Consider the following 25,884-nt stretch of genomic DNA (forward strand, 5'->3'; position numbering starts at 1 on the left):
CCAGGCGGCTTTACATAGGAGGATTTGTCCAAGCATTCCCAGGAACAGAGAGCTGAGGGATAATGGCGCCGCAGACATTGACAGGGAGTGAGGAAAAAACAGATATGCAGCTCCAGGGCGGGAACACTTGCTAGAAATGGCGCCCTGGGGCTGGGGGAGGGGCTTCAGGTCTAAGTCTTATCCCCTCTGCTGGCAAAACCACCAGGTACTGTGGGCGATATAAGAATTGGTTTAGAGAGAAAACCTGACCTGCGCCCATGCCCTGGTGATCTAGTGGGATCAAAAATACAGAAAATGAACTGTCCCAAGGCGCAAAACAAACTTGTGCAGCTAAATACAAACAAAGGGACCACCAATACCCTAAAATGGAGACAGTAATGCAAAGAAAAGAATGCATCTGAGCGCTCAGTCCTGTATCAACATAAATGTCCCATGCAAACAACATTTTTCGGAAGCAGTATCTTCTACAGGTCACCGAACCTCTTGTAGAAGATGTATCAATCCTTAATCATCAGTCCATATGATTTCTTCCAATGATGGATGTACCTCAGAACAAACCAAATGGAAATTATATGGTGTAGTATGTCTATAGGAAAATGGTGACACCCATGTGCAGAAAAGATGATGATATAATTCTGCGTACCAAAAACTCACACTCGTTTAGAGGAAGTGACTCCCATAAAGGTATCTTTAGCCACCAATCTCAGACAACATGAGTGAATCAGTCGCACAATCCTTTCACCAATGATCTCAAATATTGTGACGTACCGTACTCACATAATCGATAGTGAGTACACTCCCATAAAGGTATCTTTGGTCACCGGTATCCCAGGGTATCTTCTACGTGTCACTCGACTTCTTACAAATTATGTATCCTTATTCAACAATCCTTATGATTACCTCCGATGAAACATGAACCTCAGGACAAACCAGATAGGAATAATATGGTGTAGTACGTTTACTAAAGAGTGATAACACCCATGTGGGAATGTGAAAAAAGGGGGGGAAATATTCTGCGTACCGAAATTCACACTAATTGGAAGTAAGTGACTCCTATAAAGGTTTCTTTGGCCACCGATCTCCAATACCGTGAATGAGCTAGCCGTGCGGACACCTTCATGCACAAAACCCCGTAGAATGACGTACCGTACTCACACAGTGAGCAGCAAATATGTTCCCATAAAGGTATCTTTAGCCACCAGTATTCAGTCAGGTGTGTGGAATCCCCGAAAACACCCCTCCAAATTATTCAACAGGTGCGGGACGTACCGTACTTACATAGCACGTAACAGTTGTACTCATATAGCGGTTTCTTTGGTTTTCTTCTAGGACAGTGTAACGTATATTGATTCTCCCAAATGGGGGAATTATGACCCAAAAGAAACCAAAATGGCACTCTTAAAATCCATAAAATTTATTTATAAACAATGACTAAAAACATGGGGTAACAGATGGCAGATGAAAAAAAACAGTGTACCTGAGAGGCAATCTCGGCCGTGAATACCAAACAGGAATAACTGAACCGTCTGTGCCCAAATGTAAGATGATGATCAGTAGCACTCCTGGACCGGAGTGCTACTGATCATCATCTTACATTTGGGCACAATAAAAAACTCTTTTTTACCAAATTATATGTGTAATCATGGTTCCTTTTAAGTAGTTCCTATGTATTACAGTATATAAACTATAGGGAGCATTTTTTATAGAATAAAAACTAGAACCATATGTTGGAAAAATACCTGCATTATAAATGTGTTTATTAGTTCAGATGAAATAACGGAGAGAGGAAGAATTACTATATTTTGTATGATTATAGAGTATATCCAGGGAGATCAAATTCGCTATCAATTATTAGGTCCATCCAATCCAAAATTTCTTAATTAATTGGTGATTTAGTGCAATGTTACTAATAACATTCTTATGTACATTTTTTATTTTTATTTTTTATTTATATTTTTATTTTTAGTATTATTATTACTATTATTTTTATTAGTGTTAAGTTTTATTTTTTGTTATTTATTTTTTATTTTTTATATTTTATTTTTTATATTTTTATTTATATTTATATTTTATTTATGTTTATTTTGGTGTATTAATATATCATATATCTATATATTCAATTTTAATATTATTATTTCTATTATTGTTTATTCCTATCTATTTATTCGATTTATATATACTTTCATAGAGTGCTAATCAATAAAAATGTAAAGTGCTTAATTCTGATTGTGTGTCGATTAATTTCTAATACTAATGGATATTATTCAGTGACTGGGAAGAGATGGTTAGCTATATTGTAGTTATTATTGTTATTTTAATTATTATCATTATTATGGTTGTTATTTTTGATTTATCTTTATAATTTTTAATCTTTTTCCAAGGTACTATGTTATATCAGCAGAAGGGGTAGTTCACAGTATGGTGTTAAGTTCTAGTGCTTCATTAAGACCTTCGGGATGTAAAGAATTTAATTGAAAGGTCCAGTAAATTTCTTGCTTACAGAGTTTCCCAAATCTGTCTCCTCCTCTTTTAGTAATAGGGATGTGTTCGAGGCCTATGATTTTTAAACTTTCGGGGTTCCCCTGGTGATATTTGGTGAAATGCCTTGGGATGCTATGATTAGTTAATCGGTTCAGGATATTTCTCCTGTGTTCGGTAAAACGAGTTTTTAGTGACCTTGTGGTCCGACCCACATATAATAAATTGCATCCACAAATTAGGACATATATTACCCAATTTGTGTCACAGGTGACAAAGCTGGTAATGGTAATGTCTCTCTCAGTAATTGTATTGGGTAATTTAGTGGTTTTATTTAGTGCATGTTTACAGGTAATGCATTTGTTTTTATTACATTTATAAAAACCTGTTTGTTTTGGAAACCAGGGACTCACATTTTTGGACATCAATTGTATTCTTGACGGAGGTTTTTTTATATAGCTAGGGGCCAAATAAGAGCCCAAGGATCGGTTTTTTTTAAAAATAAACTGAGGTTTGGATGGTAAGAGGTCCTTCAAGATGGTGTCATATCTAAGAATGTTATAATTACTGTTGATTATTTGTTTAATTTCATTAGAACAGTTGTTAAAGGTGGAAATAAAAGATAATTCATTTTGTTGAGATTTTTGTTTAGTTTTAGGTTTCGTTTGGAGAAGTTGGTTCCTATCCATTTTATTTACTTCCTCTAAAGCTCTACATAGTAGCTCTTTTGGATAGCCTCTGTTCTCAAAGGCTATCAACATATCGGAGGCTTGATTTTGAAAAACAGTATCAGATGAACAATTTCTTCTTATGCGCATAAGTTGGCCTTTTGGAATGTTGGTTTTCCATGGCATATAGTGAGCACTTTTGTAATGTAGGTAAGCATTACTTCCTACTTCTTTGATGTGGTTAGAAGTTTGGATCTGGCCTTCAATAATGTCAAGGGTCACATCCAGGAAGGAAATATGTGTGGGGTGATAGGAGTGAGTGAAGGTTAAATTAAATAAGTTGGTATTAAGAAAAGTGACAAAATTGAGTGCAGACTGTGAATCCCCATCCCAAATAAAGAATAGATCGTCTATGGGAACATATTTGCTGCACACTGTGTGAGTACGGTACGTCATTCTACGGGGTTTTGTGCATGAAGGTGTCCACACGGCTAGCTCATTCACGGTATTGGAGATCGGTGGCCAAAGAAACCTTTATAGGAGTCACTTACTTCCAATTAGTGTGAGTTTCGGTACGCAGAATATTTCCCCCCCTTTTTTCACATTCCCACATGGGTGTTATCACTCTTTAGTAAACGTACTACACCATATTATTCCTATCTGGTTTGTCCTGAGGTTCATGTTTCATCGGAGGTAATCATAAGGATTGTTGAATAAGGATACATCATTTGTAAGAAGTCGAGTGACACGTAGAAGATACCCTGAGATACCGGTGACCAAAGATACCTTTATGGGAGTGTACTCACTATCGATTATGTGAGTACGGTACGTCACAATATTTGAGATCATTGGTGAAAGGATTGTGCGACTGATTCACTCATGTTGTCTGAGATTGGTGGCTAAAGATACCTTTATGGGAGTCACTTCCTCTAAACGAGTGTGAGTTTTTGGTACGCAGAATTATATCATCATCTTTGTCTGCACATGGGTGTCACCATTTTCCTATAGACATACTACACCATATAATTTCCATTTGGTTTGTTCTGAGGTACATCCATCATTGGAAGAAATCATATGGACTGATGATTAAGGATTGATACATCTTCTACAAGAGGTTCGGTGACCTGTAGAAAATACTGCTTCCGAAAAAGGTTGTTTGCATGGGACATTTATGTTGATACAGGACTGAGCGCTCAGATACATTCTTTTCTTTGCATTACGATCTAGTGGGATCGCCTGTATCCACAGTGTCCACCGCTAGCGCGCGCGGCCCGCCTCCCACTGACCGCGCCGGATCACGATAAAGACCGGGTCCTGCAAGTGGGACCCACTTACCACCTCCCGAAGCGCAGCTACGCGATCCTGGAGAGCCCCAGCCGTGTGTGTCTGACGTGAAGAAAACCGGAGCCTCCGCTGTAGGTACCCGGCAACCAGGGTTCGGGAGTGTACAGCGCCGCTGGGGAGAGCTGGAGCTGCAGCAGTGAATGTCACAAGACATTTACCACCGCTGCTGCCCTTGAAGTCTTCACTTTTTACCTCATAAAAAGCTTTTCTTAGGGCTGCCTAGAGCAGCCCCTCTGTTCAGTGCCTGCTTACTGCAGCACCAACTTACAAAACTGAGCTCCTGTGCTGGGAGGCGGGGTGATATAGGAGGCGGCGCTGTGCATTCTGGGAACAGTCAAAGCTTTGAGCCTGTTGGTGCCTCGGATCAAGATCCTATTCTACACCCCATTGTCCATTCTTTGTGGAGCCCAGTGTACCCCGCAGCAGAAAAGCATATTTTCGCACCTGGACCCACTACTCACTAGTTCCGCCACTGACTAAGCGCAGGTCTGTACTAGTATACAATTTTTATCTCATCTATAGTAAAGAAAATATAACTTATTTCCATAATACAAGATGGAAAAAAAAAATATTCAAACAAAGCTGCATGTTACAACTGGACCTACGGTAAATTTATGGCAAGATCTCACCGCACACTTCATGGGGAAACAATGCAAAAGGATAACAGGTTTTCTTAGATGGTAGTACAGGGAAAGAAGTCAAACATTTAACATTTAAAAAAAATACACTTCTTCAGATGCACAAAATTTAAATATTGAGGTAGAGCGAGTCATTAGGTTAATAAGCCTACCCACAAACATATTACGGCTATACTAAACAATAGCAAAAGTAACAAAAACAAGTTCAGCAATAAAATTACATTCCTAACTTCAAATAACATTTCACTGTTTAAAGTAAAAAAAAAAAAATCAAGATAAACATGTATATATGCAACGCTGCATAATTGAAGATTTAACTTTTTTTATTTTTAACCAAAATGATAAAACTGCAAAAACAAATTTTAATAAAAAGATATTCACTGTAAATTATTCTGAGCTTTACATCTGATACTGTAAATCATATAACATTACTACAGATAGTATGAGTTGCAGCATAAAACAGCCCTCTGGGCTTTTTTTCTTTTTTAATCGTCTCATCTCAGAGTAATATTTGAGAATACTCCCTAGCTATATCTGATTTATCTAAGCTCAAGCAGAATATATATATATATATATATATATATATATATATATATATATATAGACACACACACATACACACTGTATATATATATATATATATAAAAATAGCAGCACAAACTAGAACGTGAAGTGGACATGTACAGATGTGTCCTCACATTGTTGCTGCAGTCGCATCAAATATTCCTAGCGCCGAGCATCTTTTTCACCCGAATGTGCGTCTTAATTGCAATGCGATAAACCTACTTCACAAGACTACACTGATTAATTTGATATACAACTCTTTTATATCTTTGTTCGACTGAGTCTGAATTTGTATATGAAGTGCTACAATGCAACAGCATTTTATCAAGTCAATTTCTGTTGTGCTTTGTACTCCGATTTAGACTCAGTCGCAAACAGATGTACAAGTGTTGCATATCAAATTAATCAGTGCAGTCTCGTGAAACGGTTTTGTTGCATCGCAATGTTATTAAACCACACACTCATACCATGTAGCATATTGAGTCTCAGTGAATGAGCACCTGTATGTGCTCATGATATATTTGCCATACACTGACAAACACACCTACTAAATATTACTGGGATTGAAATCCACAGTACAACCTGCAAAACTACCAAAGACTGATGTGGAGTGTAAATTACTAATATAAGCCTTTGATTTTAGAACATGTGAACTAGCCCATTAACAAAACCTCAAATTAGGCTGAAAATGGAAAGCAAAACTCAATTTTAATGGATCTAAAGTTATGTAATTTTCAGCCGAATTTATAAAAATAACTATCAAAGCAATTTTATTTCTAAGGCATTTTTTTCTGTGTAAAATTGTCAAAGATATTTTTATACACGTTGAGTATTCCATATCCAAATATTCCGAAATACATGGAAATTACATAGTGTAATCTTTGTTTTCTGATGGCACAATGTAAACAAACGTTGTTTAATACAAAAAGTTCTTAAAAATATTGTGTTAAATAACCTTCAGGCTGTGTGTATAAGGTGTATATGAAACATAAATGAATTGTGTGAATGTACACACACTTTGTTTAATGCACAAAGTTATTAAAAATATTGGCTAAAATGACCTTCAGGCTGTGTGTATAAGGTATATATGAAACATAAATGCATTCTGTGCTTAGACTTGGGTCCCTTCGCCATGAAATCTCATTATGGTATGCAATTATTCCAAAATACAGAAAAATCTGATATCCAAAATACTTTTGGTCCCAAGCATTTTGGATAAGGGATACTCAACCTGTATTATCATGGTCAAAATCAGTAGCTCTCAAACTTGTCCACATACTCCATCACTATATATTCACTGAACCAAGGTATAGGCCATTAACAGATGATGGTCACAATTATGGACACTAGGATGTGTATAAGAAAATCCACAAATTTGATAATATGTACTTTTATGCTTTCTCACCTTGCAGATTTATGAGGATCCATTTCCTCTGTGTGTGCAATTTGTTTGACAGTATCTCCAAGTGAATTCAAGATGACAGACTTTTGTTCTTCAAATAGCTCACGGAATGGCTTCTTTTCTCCCCCCAAATGTAAAGAGGAAGCCCTGATGAAATGCACAGTTCAAAGATTAAGAAGAAAGGTTTTGTTTGCCTGCACCGCCACTATCTATTTTATTTAAACATATTTAGCCAACAGTATAGGAAATCAGGAAATAGTAATTTATATATCTGAATATGTTGGCGGTGCACCCCAGAGGTAATAATATAATCTGTAGAAAAAGGAGAACGATCCCTACAAAGAAATAGGAATCAAAGAAAAAGCCTCTTTTTGGGGGCACTCTTACAAAGAATTGTTTATATATTTATTGTTTAAAATTTATATTTTATTTTTTCAATTAAAAAGGAATATGTATAGAGAAGGGCAAGAAAATACCTATTGGTATAACCCTGACAAACAGTCAATGCAAATTCAATTGTGTAGTCCTCCAAATACAATAATTCTCAAAAAAAGATCTTTTTATATATATATATATATACATATACATAGTTTGTAGCAACCTCTGTGTACAGAAACGTGTTTTAGAGTACAGATAGTAATCACTGCACTCTAGACACAGGATGCAATTTGATATAAATCTTATTGGAGGTAATTAGTAACTTAGATGCTGGGTGAAGATTTCTAAGCAAGATAATAATATGTTTACGTAGGCAAAGACAACCAAATCTTATAACATATTTGTTAATATCTCCATAATTATTGTAAAGCAGGTTCCAAAGGTAACAGTTAGTTCTTCAAAAAATTGCAAATATTTGATAAGTTGCAATAAGAAATCTTGTAACTAGCAATCAATAGATGAAATAAACATTTGTCAATTATTGCAAATCATGCAGATGGTGTTCAAAGTAACTGTATCTGCCTGGACAATTATAATGAATAAAGACAGAAAGGAAAGTATACATGCCGTTACTCCGCTGACTTCTGCTGCCTTCCCATGTGTGAATCTTATCACAGTGAATGGGAGGTGAGAGAGCCAGCAGCCGGTGTGTATATGAAGAAAGTTAGTGGCGTTACTTGCTGTTGCCAGGAAACCGGGAGGGATTATCCTGGTGACAGTTTGTCATTGCAGGAAAAATCCTCTCCCGTCCCGCAATGAGTGCGCGCCGAAGGTACCTTATGGAGATATAATCCTGCTGTGAGACGCTGTCCTAAACTGTACGCGTCTCAGTGGTTGTGCCTGCGAGTCCGGGTCCGTGAACTGTGCACGGATACCCGGTGGGACGAAATGATGACGTCAATGGCGCTGGAAGCGACGTACGTTTCACCCTAGCCGGGCTTGTTCACACTGAATCCTAATGTGGTTACTGATGCCCTGAACCTATATACTAGTCCTAGCCAATCACATTTAGAGCTGTACGATCAGAAGTGTAATTGGAAACCAGATTGTTGTGCAGCATGTTGGACAGAGTCTAATTAGTATGTGCGCCCAATTGCGAGTTTAACATAATTGATCTATAATTAAATTAAATTAGATTATAACAATGAAAATAAATATATATAAAGTAAAGAAAAAATTATATATATATATAAGTATATTTTATAAAGACATATATATAAAAATGTATAATGATATTGATAGTGTTAGCAATAATTTATATGAGATTTGTATGCAAATAAGTCTAATCGGTGGACAAGGGGCAATTAGACCTGATAATTTGTACAAATTATAAAAACTAAATCAAATTAGTGTATATATCTGTATATATCTGGAATAACTAATTTATGAATGGACTAAATTGTGTGAAAAATTAAATGGAATAAGGAAGTAAATAAAATTAAATATAATATAAAGATAATATAAAAATAAATATAAATGAAAAATAAATATAAATGATAATAAATGTGAATGATAATGATAAATAAATAAAAGACACAGAGATTCGTTTTGTAGGTAATTTCTGTGCAGAATGGAATGAAATCAGGAACATCATCCAAAAATACTGGTCTATATTACATACAGACATTGATTTGGATAAAATCTTGAAGGATAAGGTTCAGATGAGTTGGCGGAGGTCTGCAAGCCTAAAGGATAGACTTGTTCAGAGTCACTTTGAGGCTAAACCACCAAAACAACCAACCATTAAGGGTAGTTTCCCCTGTGGCAACTGTAAAATCTGCAGACACATACTACACAAGGATTCAATTGTGGATAAGTATGGATTGTCTCGCCCTATAATGGATTTTTTCAATTGCAAGACGAAGAATGTCATTTATTGCATAACTTGCCCCTGCAATATTTACTATGTGGGGATGACCTCAAGACTGCTCAAGCAACGAGCATTGGAACATTTAGGCACAATTAGGAACTATGAATCTGACGCCAAAAAACTCAGACCTTTAACAACAGTGGCCAAGCATTTTTACAAGATACATCAAGGTTCCTCAGAAGAACTAAAAATATTTGGTTTGGAAAAATTACACTTGGGCCTGAGGGGAGGAGATCTCAACAAGGAACTCCTGAAAAAAGAAAGTAAGTGGATCTTCAGGCTTGGATCCCTCTCACCAGGAGGACTCAATGAAAAAATCAACTATGGAGCCTTTCTAACTACTTAAAAGAACATAAAGACTAGCATTTACACTTCAAAACGGGTTTCTTCATATCATATGTGTTGTTATAATAAAACTTTGTGAAATTATGGTGATCTCTCTATAATCACTTCCCAATTTTTAATAATTTTAATAATTATAATCCTACTACTCAGCACATCATGCACGCGACTAGACATGCACACGCATGAGTATATATATGGGAGTGTGCAGGTGTAGACAGTTTGCATATAAGAGTATATTGTTTTCACTTGTTCAATTGTCTCTAATTATTTGAGTTATTATGTAGCATCATTTTCTATTCATTTCCCTATCTTTTCATAATTATTATATAAAAAAAACCCCTTTTTTTAAGGGCCATATATATAATCACTATTCAAGCAATAAACGAATAGTTAACCGTTTACATACATCCATATAATTTTTCAATATTCATTCATATATTTATATATTAATTGTCCCTTGTCTATTTATTGTGTTTATTTATTCTTTATATAAGTCAAAAAAATATTTTATTTATTTATCATTATCATTCACATTTATTATCATTTATATTTATTTTTCATTTATATTTATTTTTATATTATCTTTATATTATATTTAATTAATTTTATTTACTTCCTTATTCCATTTAATTTTTCACACAATTTAGTCCATTCATAAATTAGTTATTCCAGATATATACAGATATATACACTAATTTGATTTAGTTTTTATAATTTGTACAAATTATCAGGTCTAATTGCCCCTTGTCCACCGATTAGACTTATTTGCATACAAATCTCATATAAATTATTGCTAACACTATCAATATCATTATACATTTTTATATATATGTCTTTATAAAATATACTTATATATATATATAATTTTTTCTTTACTTTATATATATTTATTTTCATTGTTATAATCTAATTTAATTTAATTATAGATCAATTATGTTAAACTCGCAATTGGGCGCACATACTAATTAGACTCTGTCCAACATGCTGCACAACAATCTGGTTTCCAATTACACTTCTGATCGTACAGCTCTAAATGTGATTGGCTAGGACTAGTATATAGGTTCAGGGCATCAGTAACCACATTAGGATTCAGTGTGAACAAGCCCGGCTAGGGTGAAACGTACGTCGCTTCCAGCGCCATTGACGTCATCATTTCGTCCCACCGGGTATCCGTGCACAGTTCACGGACCCGGACTCGCAGGCACAACCACTGAGACGCGTACAGTTTAGGACAGCGTCTCACAGCAGGATTATATCTCCATAAGGTACCTTCGGCGCGCACTCATTGCGGGACGGGAGAGGATTTTTCCTGCAATGACAAACTGTCACCAGGATAATCCCTCCCGGTTTCCTGGCAACAGCAAGTAACGCCACTAACTTTCTTCATATACACACCGGCTGCTGGCTCTCTCACCTCCCATTCACTGTGATAAGATTCACACATGGGAAGGCAGCAGAAGTCAGCGGAGTAACGGCATGTATACTTTCCTTTCTGTCTTTATTCATTATAATTGTCCAGGCAGATACAGTTACTTTGAACACCATCTGCATGATTTGCAATAATTGACAAATGTTTATTTCATCTATTGATTGCTAGTTACAAGATTTCTTATTGCAACTTATCAAATATTTGCAATTTTTTGAAGAACTAACTGTTACCTTTGGAACCTGCTTTACAATAATTATGGAGATATTAACAAATATGTTATAAGATTTGGTTGTCTTTGCCTACGTAAACATATTATTATCTTGCTTAGAAATCTTCACCCAGCATCTAAGTTACTAATTACCTCCAATAAGATTTATATCAAATTGCATCCTGTGTCTAGAGTGCAGTGATTACTATCTGTACTCTAAAACACGTTTCTGTACACAGAGGTTGCTACAAACTATGTATATGTATATATATATATATAAAAAGATCTTTTTTTGAGAATTATTGTATTTGGAGGACTACACAATTGAATTTGCATTGACTGTTTGTCAGGGTTATACCAATAGGTATTTTCTTGCCCTTCTCTATACATATTCCTTTTTAATTGAAAAAATAAAATATAAATTTTAAACAATAAATATATAAACAATTCTTTGTAAGAGTGCCCCCAAAAAGAGGCTTTTTCTTTGATTCCTATTTCTTTGTAGGGATCGTTCTCCTTTTTCTACAGTTCAAAGATTAGTCAACTGTGGTGAAATGCTGCTCATGCAATAATCTATCAACAATTTCTATGGGCAAATTTATACAGTTGCATTAGTAACTCAACTGGCTGCTGTCATTTGTATTTTCTGTAGATCTGACTTGCCCTTGCCACTGTGCTGCATATATATTCTACTATTGCACTACGTGATTCACACTGACAAAAGGGGTTTAAGAGGAGTTGAGTGCAGACAACAAACTGTGGCACCAAAATGTCCCAACCAGTCCACTGCGCCACATCTTTATGTAGACATAACAGGTTACATAAGCTTCAACACTTTTATAGAGATTTAGGTGAACTATGGGCCTTATTCAGCTTCAGTTGCAGTTCTGCGATTGTAGACAAACTGTTACTGCTGGGAATCGCACAGCAAGAACCGCCCCGGAATGTGTAAAGTCCACCCAGCACAGGACAAGCCGGCCACCGATGCATTTGGATTTCTTTAAATGCAGGCGCAGAACTGCAAATGTATTGTAAAAATACGAGCACCGTTGACAGCTGCGGTTGATCCAGGGCTACTCAGAATGAGAATGCAGTCGCACCGGGCGCCATGTTGTAAGTCGCAGCAATCGCAGCTGATGTCAGATGCACGCCCCAAAAGTTTCTCACCACTCCTCACAAACGCCATGTGTACACCTACGAATGCCCGCTGCCAGTCAATCAACCTGTGATCACATCCCAGCAAGAAGCGATCGCAGAAGAGTTGCAAATCATGGGTTGCGCATGCGCAGATAAACGATAATCGACCGAACTGCGATTTTGCAAATTCACAACTGAACCTGAATAAGGCCATATATCTTGATTTAAAATGAAGAGATTAAGCAAAGATTGGCACCGGTTTTGAAATTAATTCAGATTTGTTCTTGATTAGTACACTAATGTAACATTTAAAATTGAACCACATGAAGAGAGCATCAGCAGCTGTGTTACAACCTCCACAAAATTAGGAAAGATCGCTGTACAGATGTGTCCTCATACATCTAGCCTCAATATGTCACGAAGAGTGAGATGCATGGCGCAAGTGTCCTGCCAGCTCCTGTGCAAATCTGCTAGCATTATGAGTCTTTTTTGCCGAAAGTGCGTCTTAGCCGCAGCATCAGGACACATTGATGTTTAATTTGATATGCGACACTTGTATATACAGTATGTGTGCACTTGAGTCTGTATACAAAACATGCACTATGGACCTTGGCAGGGAAAAAAATTGCCTCAGCTGTATTGTTGCACTATCAGGTATATTCAATTAGGGTTGAAAGCTGCTGTCTGTCGAAAAGACGGCAGTTTTCGACTTTTTAAGGTCGAATCGTGATTCAACCTATTCAATCCCAGCTGATTTTATTCGACAAGTCGGGGAATTCGACTTGTCGAATAGTACATGAATCGGCGGTATAGCTGCCGATTCATGTACTTCTGAGGGAAACGGGGCCACATTTAACAGGATTTGGCCCCGTTTCCGACCACCTCAGTCCGACATAAAAAAATGTCGGACTGAGATGAGGGACCTTACAGGAGGAGAGGGGGGAGAGCCGCAGGGAGACGGGGGAGAGCCGCGGCCATACAGGGGAGAGCAGCGCTGCAGGAGGATGTGTCACAGCAGCGCCGCTCACGGCAGCGTCCACCCGGCTCCAGCAAGTGAGGTCATGCTTGCTGGAGCCGGGTGGACACTGCCTTGAGGTCTGGCGGCTGTGAGACATCCTTCTGTAGCGCTGCTCTCCTCCGTCTGCCCGCGGCTCTCCCCGCTGGTCTCCCCCCTCATCTCCGCTCACAGGTCTCATCTCAATTCAACTTTTTTTAAAGTCGAATTGAGATGGGATTGAATAGGGGTTGTCGGATCCATTCCGACAAATGCATGCCGGAATGGATCCGACCCTAGTTGAATATACCCCTATGTATACAGACTCAGAGACTCAGTTGCACACAGATATACAGTACAAGTGTTGCATATGAAATTATTCAGCATAGTCTCCTGCTGCGTCCCAGTCACACTGAGTTGTGACTAAGATTAATTTTTAGCAAAAAAAGATGCCCTGATGCTAGCAGTCTCTCTTGGAACCTGGTGCTGAGATGGGCTGTATGCGTTACCTCAGCAAAGATGTGTGAGGAAACATCTATAAGGCAAGGCTAACTGTGCAAACAGTAGTATAGCTCTGTTATAGGAATATTACTTTATCTCGTTCTCTCAACCGTTCCATTAGTCAAGTATACAGTAACAGGTAAGTAAAAACATAATTAAAAATATTTTTTTTCATAATTAAATGTGATGTTTTATTACATCTGTCATTTCCCCCTCCCTATTCTACACCACGCCTCACCACAATGATGCTTTATATAATGAGTGCTATAAAAAAATACTCAGGATAAATAATACATGTCAGTCCTTTCAAGTATGAATTATACTGTAAATATCAAATTCACCCTGTAATAGAAGTCTTACAAATTCATCTAAGATTACTCATCTCAGACTAACCAGCCTTTAAAAGATGGAAGAAAACCTCCTGGAATGGGAAGCAGAGGTATTCTGCCCTTACCCACCGATTTCCATAGCAAGTATTTAATTTCAATGGCTTTCACAAGTTTCACAGCACTTAGGTTATGAATGGAAACCAAACATTTGCTGCCAAAATAACCAATTCATTGTTAATGCATGTACAAATTTAACCAAAAAAACTGTATTTGCACAGTTACAGTATAAACATATTCTGGCTCATCTGTACAAAAGACAGAAAATTGAAGCTATTTATAAAGAATGTCAGACTAAATAGCTACTTGACATAATAGTTCGTACTATTTCATTTTACAAGCGAGGTTGCTTCTAAGTTTGGAGAATGAAGCCTAAAGCTGCCCAAGATATTCTCTGTAAAAAGCAAACATTTCTCAAAAGCTGGAAAATTACCAATTCACTCAAACGTTGCTCCGGGGGTAATGTTAAATGCACTGTTACTGAAACTGTTTCAAGCCAGTGTTTTTGAGAAGGTAAACAAACACTTACTACTAAATCTGTTTATATACAGTATGTTCAATATACACAAATTATGTTTGTGTGTGTGTATATACATTATATTATATATATATATATATATATATATATATATATATATATATAAAACATACATACATACATACACACATACAGTATAAACCCCCCGTTAGAGTCCATATAAAAAGAGAGAGAGAGAGTGTTCTAATGTTGTGGGCCTTTAACATACACTAGAAACATTTGTATTAATTCCCACTGTAAATTATTACAGGTATTACAAATGCATTCTGTAGAAAAGTATTAAGCCTATGGCTTTTGTTCTTATTTTGTTGTGAAGTTCCCCATGACAGAATTTAATGTATCTATGAATACCCAACCCTAATTTTTACCTGCAAGAGGGTTTTCATTCTACAGACCCTCCTTTTAAAGGTACATGCATCATAATTCTTAGCAGCATACCAGGTGAAGTAAGAATTCCACACTCTGTAATAAATCCGAACCGAAGCTGGTTTACGGGCTTTTAACATAGTTTGAATGACCGCCTCAGAGAATCCTTTTGCTCTCAGAAGTGATGCTTCAAAGCCAGTCTGGCCAGGTCCGAGTAGACACAAGGTCCCTGAACGAGGAGGTCTGGACGTTGAGGAAGCAGAAGAGGACACTCTAACAAGAGACCCTGCAGGTCTGAGAACCAATGCCGTCTGGGCCACGCAGGAGCGACTAGAAGTAGTTTTCCTCCTTCTTACTTGAACTTCCGTATTACCGTGGGCAGGAGTGACACTCGAGGGAACACGTATGGCAGCCGAAAATTCCATGGAATTGCCAGAGCGTCCACGAACACTGCTCGAGGATCCCTTGTCCTTTCTTCGAAGACTGGAACCTTGTGATTGTGTCGCAATGACATCAGGTCTACATCTGGTAGGCCCCACTTGTCCACTAGGAGTTGAAAGACTTCGGGCTGGAGACTCCACTCTCCGGCGTGCACGACCTGACGACTGAGGAAGTCCACTTCCCAGTTGAGGACTCCCGGAATGAACACTGCTGATATGGCTGGCAGATGGCGTTCCGCCCATTGGAAGATTTTTGACAATTCCATCATTCGAGTACCGCCTTGATGATTTATGTATGCCACCATGGTGGCGTTGTCTGACTGTACTTGAACAGGCCTGTTCTTCACCAGAGGAAGGGCCAGTGTCAACGCATTGAACACTGCCCGCAATTCCAGAATGTTGATCGGGAGGAGAGATTCCTCCATGGTCCACCGACCCTGGAGGGAGTGTTGCTCCAGCACCGCGCCCCAACTTCGCAGACAGGCATCTGTTGTCAGGAGGACCCAGTTGAAGATCCAGAAGGGACGGCCCCTGCTCAACTGGTGGTCCTGTAGCCACCAGCTCAGTGACAGACGAACCTCCGGAGTCAAGGAGATCAGTTGAGACCTGATCCGATGAGGCAGGCCGTCCTATTTGGAGAGAATTAACCTCTGCAGAGGGCGGGAATTAAATTGAGCGTACTCTACCATGTCGAAAGCCGACACCATGAGGCCTAGTACTTGCATCACTGAGTGTATCGACACTCTCTGGCGAGAGAGGAAGCATCTGATCTTTTCCTCAAGTTTCAGGACCTTCTCCGGAAACAGAAAAATTCTTTGGCTGTGTGTGTCCAGCAGCGCCCCCAGGTGTCCCATGCTCTGAGCAGGGACCAGCGAGGACTTCTTCTAATTGATGAGCCACCCGTGGGCTTGTAGGAATTGGACAGACATCTCCAGATGATTAAGGAGGACATCTTGGGAGTCCTCCTTCACCAGAATCAGCAAGTCGTCCAGATACGGCAGGATCCTGATTCCCTGACGACGGAGGAAAGCCGTCATCACGGCCATGACCTTGGTGAAAATCAGAGTTGCCGTGGCCAGTCCAAATGGTAGAGCCTGGAACTAAAAATGAAGGTTGCCAATAGCAAACCGCAGATACTGCTGATGCGAAATGGCAATAGGTAAGCATCCTGTATGTCCAGGGATACCATACAGAACTCGGGTTCCATGGCCAGCACAATAGAGCGCAGAGTTTCCATACGCAATTTGGACACTTTCAGAAACTTGTTGAATGATTTGAGGTTGAGGATAGGCTGGAAAGACCCATTCGGTTTCGGAACTAGAAACAGGGTCGAATAGTATCCCCTGCCTCTCTGGGACAGAGGTACCGGTACTACCACTCCTGTTTCCAGGAGGGATTCTACAAGCAGATGTAGAGCTTGCACTTTCAACGGATCCGAGGGGATAACCGATGAAAAGAACTGGCGAGGGGAACGTCTCTTGAAAGAGATTGCGCACCCGTGAGAGACAACTTCCCGTACCCAGGCGTCTGAAGTGGTCTTTAACTAGGCCTGGGTGAACTGCAGAAGTCGGCCTCCCACCCTGGGGTCCCCCAGGGGGAGGCCCGCTCCATCATGCAGCAGGCTTGTTTAGATTTGGGCTTAGTGGTTTTGGAAGTACGAGACTGTCTCGGGTATGCCTGTCCTTTTGCTTTACTTGGAGGTCAAAAGGAACGAAAAGTGGTACTCTTAGCCTTCTGAGCAGAAGGATTAGTACTTGGGAGAAACGCAGTCTTGGCCGTCGCCAAGTCAGTCACAATCTTATTCAGATCCTCCCCAAACAGGATGTCTCCCTTTATAGAGTACAGGTCCACCTTCCATGTCCTCAACCACAGAATCCGGCGAGCCAGGATAGACGTAGTAGAAGCCTTGGCCGCCATGACCCCTGCATCAGAGGCCACCTCCTGAATATAGTGACAGGTTGTGGTAATCTACGACAGATATTGTCTGGCAGTGTCAGAAAAGTCCTGTGGTAGCTCCTCCTCAATTGCCTGAACCCATGCTTCAATTCCTTTTGCTGCCCAAGAGGCAGCCATAGTGGGTCTATGTACAGCACCAGTAAGAGTGTAAATAGACTTCAGGCATCCCTCCACCCGCTTATCTGTCGGTTCCTTAAGTGAGGTGACAGTGGTGACAGGCAGAGTAGATGATACCACAAGATCGGCGACATGAGAGTCCATCGGCAGTGGAGTTTCCCATTTGTTGCTCAACTCCGCAGGGATAGGATAACGAGCTACTGAAGCATCTTTTTAGACAGGGAAAACTTCTTTCCTGGAGATGACCAGGATTCCTGACGTATGTCAATTAAGAGGTCAGAGTGTGGTAAAACTACTTTAGCAACCTTCTGACGTTTAAACTTATCAGGTTTCTTAGATGTAACAGGGGGCTCAATGTCATCATCAATTTGGAGAATCAGCTTGATAGCCTCCAAAAAGTCAGGATCATCAATCTGGGTTGCAGATTCCTCATCAGAAGCCACTGTATCAGTGTCTGATGGATCAGTATATTCCCCATCTTCATTGGACAAATTAGGGGTTACAGGTCAGCCTTATCCACTCTACTGGACTTCAGCACTGGGTACTGTGGAGCCTTTTGCAAATGGATTTTAATAAATCCGACCTGTGCGCCTTGCCCTGGTGGATATACTGGGGCCCTGGTTCGACACAGTGTCCACGCCAGCGGCGTGGTCCATCTCCTGGGGCCGCGACCGGATCGCAAATTACCTTACCTCCCCCCTTTTAGTGCAGCCATGCGATCCTGGAGAATAACAGCGGTGGTGTGCCTGAAGAAAACCGGTGTGTCTCTGCTGCAAGTACCCGGGAACCGGGCCGCGGGAGTACGCAGCGCTGATGAGGGAGGTGATGGAGCCGCAGCACAGCATGTCATAAAGACACAGAAAGTGCTGCAGCCCTTGAAGTCTTCTAAAAAAGCTCTTTCCAGGGCTGCCTAGCGCAGCCCCACCTGTTAGTGACCTGCACTGCAAGCACCAACTTACAAACTGAGCTCCAGGAGGTGGTACAGTGCATCCTGGGAACAGTCAAAGCTTTAGCCTGTTGGTGCCTCGGATCAAGATCCAACTCTACATACCCTGATGTTATTCCTTGCGGAATACCGTGTACCCCGTTGCAGAAATCAAAACAATACTAAGGGGTGTATTCAATACCTGTCGGAAGTTTCCGACCTATTCAATGCCGGGACATTTTTTCCAACAAGTCGGGAATTCCCGACTTGTCGGAAACCACATGGATTGTCGGAATCTACGTGTGTATTGTCGGGAACGCAGCCAAACCTACAGGTTTTGGTCCCGGTTCCGACATAGTCAATCCAACGTTTTTTAAAGTCGGATTGACATTGTCGGAACCAGGGAGATGAGACAGGGGTGCGGGGACAGGTAGGAGGGAACGGTACCATGTGAGAAGACGAGCGGGGACGGGTAAGGAGTGGTTGCCAGGATGGAGCATGGATGGGTGAGGAGACGAGCGGGGACGGGTGAGGAGCGGCAGTCGGGACAGAGCGCGGACGGATGAGGAGACGAGAGGGGACGGATGAGGAGTGGCTGTTGGGACGGAGCGTGGATGGGTGAGGAGACGAGCGGGGACTGAGCGTGAACGCGTGAGGAGTGGCTGTCGGGAGGGAGCGTGGACGGGTGAGGAGACGAGTGGGGACGGAGCGTGGACGGGTGACAAATACTGACCTGTCGGAAAGGATATGACAGGTATTCAATACACCCCTCATAAAGCATCCGCCACTTCTACCATAGCTGCTTCTAATGATAATAATTTTAAATCATTTACAATTCAAAAAGTTAAGATAACATATAATGACACATATAAGGCTATCAGCTGTCAAAACTGGCATATATGGCTATTATAGGAGGAAAATATGTAGGTTAGGCATACATGCCAGGATAAGCCTCGCATGCAGTTTGGGTCTTTGTATTGCATGAAGTGGATATATGATTTACATCAACTGTGAAAAACAGTTACCATATTAGGCCCTTGAATTTGTTTTTACCTGCTCTGCTATCTTTGAGTAAAAAAATTTGACAGAAATCCCTGAAGTGCTCAGTGCTGATGAAATGTCTTAGCCATTTTATTTTGATCTTTTTGTTCTTGTAGGAATTAAAAGCTGGCAGTAGGTGGTATACCTTCTAATACCCCTTTTCCACTGTGTAGCATGGGTCACAGCGACCCGTGCTACAGCCCCCTCTATCACAGCCCTCACAACCCGGCATATTGCCGGGTTGGTGACGCTGCTGCTGACGCGGCAGGGGCGGCGCAGGGAGATCACAGGATCTCACAGCGCCGGCCTCCCATACACTGTGAACGGGAGCCGTGTCGCCTTGACACGGCTCCCGTTCACACTAGACAGCTTACCGGGTTGAACACGTGTTCAACCCGGCAAGCTACCCGGGTAGGATTCCCGGATCACTTGATCCGGGAATTTGCAGGGGGACCCTTTTCCACTAGGGAAAAACACGGGTAAATGCGCGCCCCCGTGCATTTACCCGTGTTTTAAGGAGCTAGTGGAAAAGGGGTATAAGTTACAGGTCAGCCTTATCCACTCTACTGGACTTCAGCACTGGGTACTGTGGAGCCTTTTGCAAATGGATTTTAATAAATCCGACCTGTGCGCCTTGCCCTGGTGGATATACTGGGGCCCTGGTTCGACACAGTGTCCACGCCAGCGGCGTGGTCCGTCTCCTGGGGCCGCGACCGGATCGCAAATTACCTTACCTCCCCCCTTTTAGTGCAGCCATGCGATCCTGGAGAATAACAGCGGTGGTGTGCCTGAAGAAAACCGGTGTGTCTCTGCTGCAAGTACCCGGGAACCGGGCCGCGGGAGTACGCAGCGCTGATGAGGGAGGTGATGGAGCCGCAGCACAGCATGTCATAAAGACACAGAAAGTGCTGCAGCCCTTGAAGTCTTCTAAAAAAGCTCTTTCCAGGGCTGCCTAGCGCAGCCCCACCTGTTAGTGACCTGCACTGCAAGCACCAACTTACAAACTGAGCTCCAGGAGGTGGTACAGTGCATCCTGGGAACAGTCAAAGCTTTAGCCTGTTGGTGCCTCGGATCAAGATCCAACTCTACATACCCTGATGTTATTCCTTGCGGAATACCGTGTACCCCGTTGCAGAAATCAAAACAATACTAAGGGGTGTATTCAATACCTGTCGGAAGTTTCCGACCTATTCAATGCCGGGACATTTTTTCCAACAAGTCGGGAATTCCCGACTTGTCGGAAACCACATGGATTGTCGGAATCTACGTGTGTATTGTCGGGAACGCAGCCAAACCTACAGGTTTTGGTCCCGGTTCCGACATAGTCAATCCAACGTTTTTTAAAGTCGGATTGACATTGTCGGAACCAGGGAGATGAGACAGGGGTGCGGGGACAGGTAGGAGGGAACGGTACCATGTGAGAAGACGAGCGGGGACGGGTAAGGAGTGGTTGCCAGGATGGAGCATGGATGGGTGAGGAGACGAGCGGGGACGGGTGAGGAGCGGCAGTCGGGACAGAGCGCGGACGGATGAGGAGACGAGAGGGGACGGATGAGGAGTGGCTGTTGGGACGGAGCGTGGATGGGTGAGGAGACGAGCGGGGACTGAGCGTGAACGCGTGAGGAGTGGCTGTCGGGAGGGAGCGTGGACGGGTGAGGAGACGAGTGGGGACGGAGCGTGGACGGGTGACAAATACTGACCTGTCGGAAAGGATATGACAGGTATTCAATACACCCCTCATAAAGCATCCGCCACTTCTACCATAGCTGCTTCTAATGATAATAATTTTAAATCATTTACAATTCAAAAAGTTAAGATAACATATAATGACACATATAAGGCTATCAGCTGTCAAAACTGGCATATATGGCTATTATAGGAGGAAAATATGTAGGTTAGGCATACATGCCAGGATAAGCCTCGCATGCAGTTTGGGTCTTTGTATTGCATGAAGTGGATATATGATTTACATCAACTGTGAAAAACAGTTACCATATTAGGCCCTTGAATTTGTTTTTACCTGCTCTGCTATCTTTGAGTAAAAAAATTTGACAGAAATCCCTGAAGTGCTCAGTGCTGATGAAATGTCTTAGCCATTTTATTTTGATCTTTTTGTTCTTGTAGGAATTAAAAGCTGGCAGTAGGTGGTATACCTTCTAATACCCCTTTTCCACTGTGTAGCATGGGTCACAGCGACCCGTGCTACAGCCCCCTCTATCACAGCCCTCACAACCCGGCATATTGCCGGGTTGGTGACGCTGCTGCTGACGCGGCAGGGGCGGCGCAGGGAGATCACAGGATCTCACAGCGCCGGCCTCCCATACACTGTGAACGGGAGCCGTGTCGCCTTGACACGGCTCCCGTTCACACTAGACAGCTTACCGGGTTGAACACGTGTTCAACCCGGCAAGCTACCCGGGTAGGATTCCCGGATCACTTGATCCGGGAATTTGCAGGGGGACCCTTTTCCACTAGGGAAAAACACGGGTAAATGCGCGCCCCCGTGCATTTACCCGTGTTTTAAGGAGCTAGTGGAAAAGGGGTATAAGTTACAGGTCAGCCTTATCCACTCTACTGGACTTCAGCACTGGGTACTGTGGAGCCTTTTGCAAATGGATTTTAATAAATCCGACCTGTGCGCCTTGCCCTGGTGGATATACTGGGGCCCTGGTTCGACACAGTGTCCACGCCAGCGGCGTGGTCCGTCTCCTGGGGCCGCGACCGGATCGCAAATTACCTTACCTCCCCCCTTTTAGTGCAGCCATGCGATCCTGGAGAATAACAGCGGTGGTGTGCCTGAAGAAAACCGGTGTGTCTCTGCTGCAAGTACCCGGGAACCGGGCCGCGGGAGTACGCAGCGCTGATGAGGGAGGTGATGGAGCCGCAGCACAGCATGTCATAAAGACACAGAAAGTGCTGCAGCCCTTGAAGTCTTCTAAAAAAGCTCTTTCCAGGGCTGCCTAGCGCAGCCCCACCTGTTAGTGACCTGCACTGCAAGCACCAACTTACAAACTGAGCTCCAGGAGGTGGTACAGTGCATCCTGGGAACAGTCAAAGCTTTAGCCTGTTGGTGCCTCGGATCAAGATCCAACTCTACATACCCTGATGTTATTCCTTGCGGAATACCGTGTACCCCGTTGCAGAAATCAAAACAATACTAAGGGGTGTATTCAATACCTGTCGGAAGTTTCCGACCTATTCAATGCCGGGACATTTTTTCCAACAAGTCGGGAATTCCCGACTTGTCGGAAACCACATGGATTGTCGGAATCTACGTGTGTATTGTCGGGAACGCAGCCAAACCTACAGGTTTTGGTCCCGGTTCCGACATAGTCAATCCAACGTTTTTTAAAGTCGGATTGACATTGTCGGAACCAGGGAGATGAGACAGGGGTGCGGGGACAGGTAGGAGGGAACGGTACCATGTGAGAAGACGAGCGGGGACGGGTAAGGAGTGGTTGCCAGGATGGAGCATGGATGGGTGAGGAGACGAGCGGGGACGGGTGAGGAGCGGCAGTCGGGACAGAGCGCGGACGGATGAGGAGACGAGAGGGGACGGATGAGGAGTGGCTGTTGGGACGGAGCGTGGATGGGTGAGGAGACGAGCGGGGACTGAGCGTGAACGCGTGAGGAGTGGCTGTCGGGAGGGAGCGTGGACGGGTGAGGAGACGAGTGGGGACGGAGCGTGGACGGGTGACAAATACTGACCTGTCGGAAAGGATATGACAGGTATTCAATACACCCCTCATAAAGCATCCGCCACTTCTACCATAGCTGCTTCTAATGATAATAATTTTAAATCATTTACAATTCAAAAAGTTAAGATAACATATAATGACACATATAAGGCGATCAGCTGTCAAAACTGGCATATATGGCTATTATAGGAGGAAAATATGTAGGTTAGGCATACATGCCAGGATAAGCCTCGCATGCAGTTTGGGTCTTTGTATTGCATGAAGTGGATATATGATTTACATCAACTGTGAAAAACAGTTACCATATTAGGCCCTTGAATTTGTTTTTACCTGCTCTGCTATCTTTGAGTAAAAAAATTTGACAGAAATCCCTGAAGTGCTCAGTGCTGATGAAATGTCTTAGCCATTTTATTTTGATCTTTTTGTTCTTGTAGGAATTAAAAGCTGGCAGTAGGTGGTATACCTTCTAATACCCCTTTTCCACTGTGTAGCATGGGTCACAGCGACCCGTGCTACAGCCCCCTCTATCACAGCCCTCACAACCCGGCATATTGCCGGGTTGGTGACGCTGCTGCTGACGCGGCAGGGGCGGCGCAGGGAGATCACAGGATCTCACAGCGCCGGCCTCCCATACACTGTGAACGGGAGCCGTGTGCTCCCGTTCACACTAGACAGCTTACCGGGTTGAACACGTGTTCAACCCGGCAAGCTACCCGGGTAGGATTCCCGGATCACTTGATCCGGGAATTTGCAGGGGGACCCTTTTCCACTAGGGAAAAACACGGGTAAATGCGCGCCCCCGTGCATTTACCCGTGTTTTAAGGAGCTAGTGGAAAAGGGGTATAAGTTTGGTAGGAGTCCAAAGAAGAGGACACCATGCACTAGTGATGTAAAAAATGGGATTTTAAATTACCTACCGGTAAATCCTTTTCTCGTAGTCTGTAGAGGATACTGGGGTCCACGTTAGTACCATGCGGTATAGACGGGTCCACTAGGAGCCTTGGGCACTTTAAGAAATCAATAGTGTGCACTGGCTCCTCCCTCTATGCCTCACCTACCAGACTCTAGAAACTGTGCCTGAGGAGACGGACATATCCTGAGGAAGGATTATTATTTATTATTATTATCATTTATTTATATGGCGCCACAAGGGTTCCGCAGCGCCCAATTACAGAGTACATATGCACATAATCAAAACAGTGACTTACAGTTGAAATCAATTTTGGACAAGTACAGGGTAACTATGCATAACACCAGTAAATGACAGAGATAAGTTCCAGGTGGCCCAAAAACTGTGATTTGGGCAGTTGAGAATTATTAAAGAAGAAAAGGGTGAGCACGTGAGGGAAGAGGGCCCTACTCGTGAGAGCTTACATTCTAGGGGTAGGGGTAGACAGACAGGGGTGACACAGATGGGGTACATAGAGAGCATGGAACAGGGGGTTAGGATGAGATTTGGCTGGGTTTGGTAAAGAAATGGGTCTTGAGAGACCGTTTGAAGTTTTGTAGAGAGGTGGAGAGTCTGAGGGGGAGAGGTAAAGAATTCCAAAGGAAGGGAGCAGCACGTGAAAAATCTTGGAGATAGGAGTGGGAGGAAGTAATCAGGAGACAGGAGAGGCGGCGTGCATTAGCAGAGCGAAGAGGACGGGTGGGAGAGTAAAGGGAGATAAGGTCAGAGATGTAAATGGGAGAGGATTGGGTGAGAGCTTTGTAAGTGAGAGTGAGAAGTTTGAATTGGATTCTGAAGGGGAAGGGAAGCCAGTGAAGGGCTAGTAGGAGAGGGGAGGTGGATGTAGTGCGTTTGGTGAGGAAGATGAGCCGAGCAGCAGCATTGAGGATAGACTGGAGTGGAGAGAGGTAATTGTCAGGGAGGCCAGTTAGGAGGAGATTACAGTAGTCCAGTCTGGAAATAATCAGTGAGTGAATAATGATCTTAGTGGCATCCTGGGTGAGAAAAGGTCTGATCCTGGAAATGTTTTTGAGATGAAAATGACAGGTTTGTGAGAGGTGCTGAATGTGTGGTTTGAAGGAGAGGGAGGAGTCAAGGATTACACCAAGACAGCGTACTTGGGGGCTAGAGGAGATAGTCGTGCCATCAATGGATAATGAGATTGTGGGAGGTGAGGTTGTGCGGGAGGGTGGGAAGATGATCAGCTCAGTCTTAGACATGTTGAGTTTAAGAAAGCGCTGGGACATCCAGGAAGAGATAGCAGAAAGACAGTTAGAGGCACGAGTGAGGAGAGCCGTGGAGAGATCAGGGGAGGAGAGGTAGATTTGAGTGTCATCAGCATAGAGGTGATACTGGAAATTAAAAGAACTAATGAGTTCACCTAAAGAGGACGTATAGAGAGAGAAAAGGAGAGGCCCAAGAACAGAACCTTGGGGGACACCAACAGTTAGT

The 25,884-nt window shown here is 42.3% G+C and overlaps 1 protein-coding gene across 5 annotated transcripts in view; it reads right to left on the minus strand.

Moving 5' to 3' along the window:
• The window catches only part of IBTK (inhibitor of Bruton tyrosine kinase), a 325,853-nt gene that overhangs the window by 48,699 nt on the left and 251,270 nt on the right, over window positions 1-25,884 (minus strand). For all 5 annotated transcript variants that reach the window (XR_010176005.1, XM_063916884.1, XM_063916885.1 and 2 more), the window contains one exon: window positions 7,098-7,241. Coding sequence is in view for 4 of the 5 variants with exons in the window: in XM_063916884.1 (XP_063772954.1) it covers window positions 7,098-7,241 (144 nt within the window). In the remaining variant the exon portion in view is untranslated. The remainder of the gene's footprint in view (window positions 1-7,097; window positions 7,242-25,884) is intronic.

The sequence above is a fragment of the Pseudophryne corroboree genome, chromosome 4 (genome assembly GCF_028390025.1).
Source record: "Pseudophryne corroboree isolate aPseCor3 chromosome 4, aPseCor3.hap2, whole genome shotgun sequence".
Lineage (NCBI taxonomy): Eukaryota > Metazoa > Chordata > Amphibia > Anura > Myobatrachidae > Pseudophryne > Pseudophryne corroboree.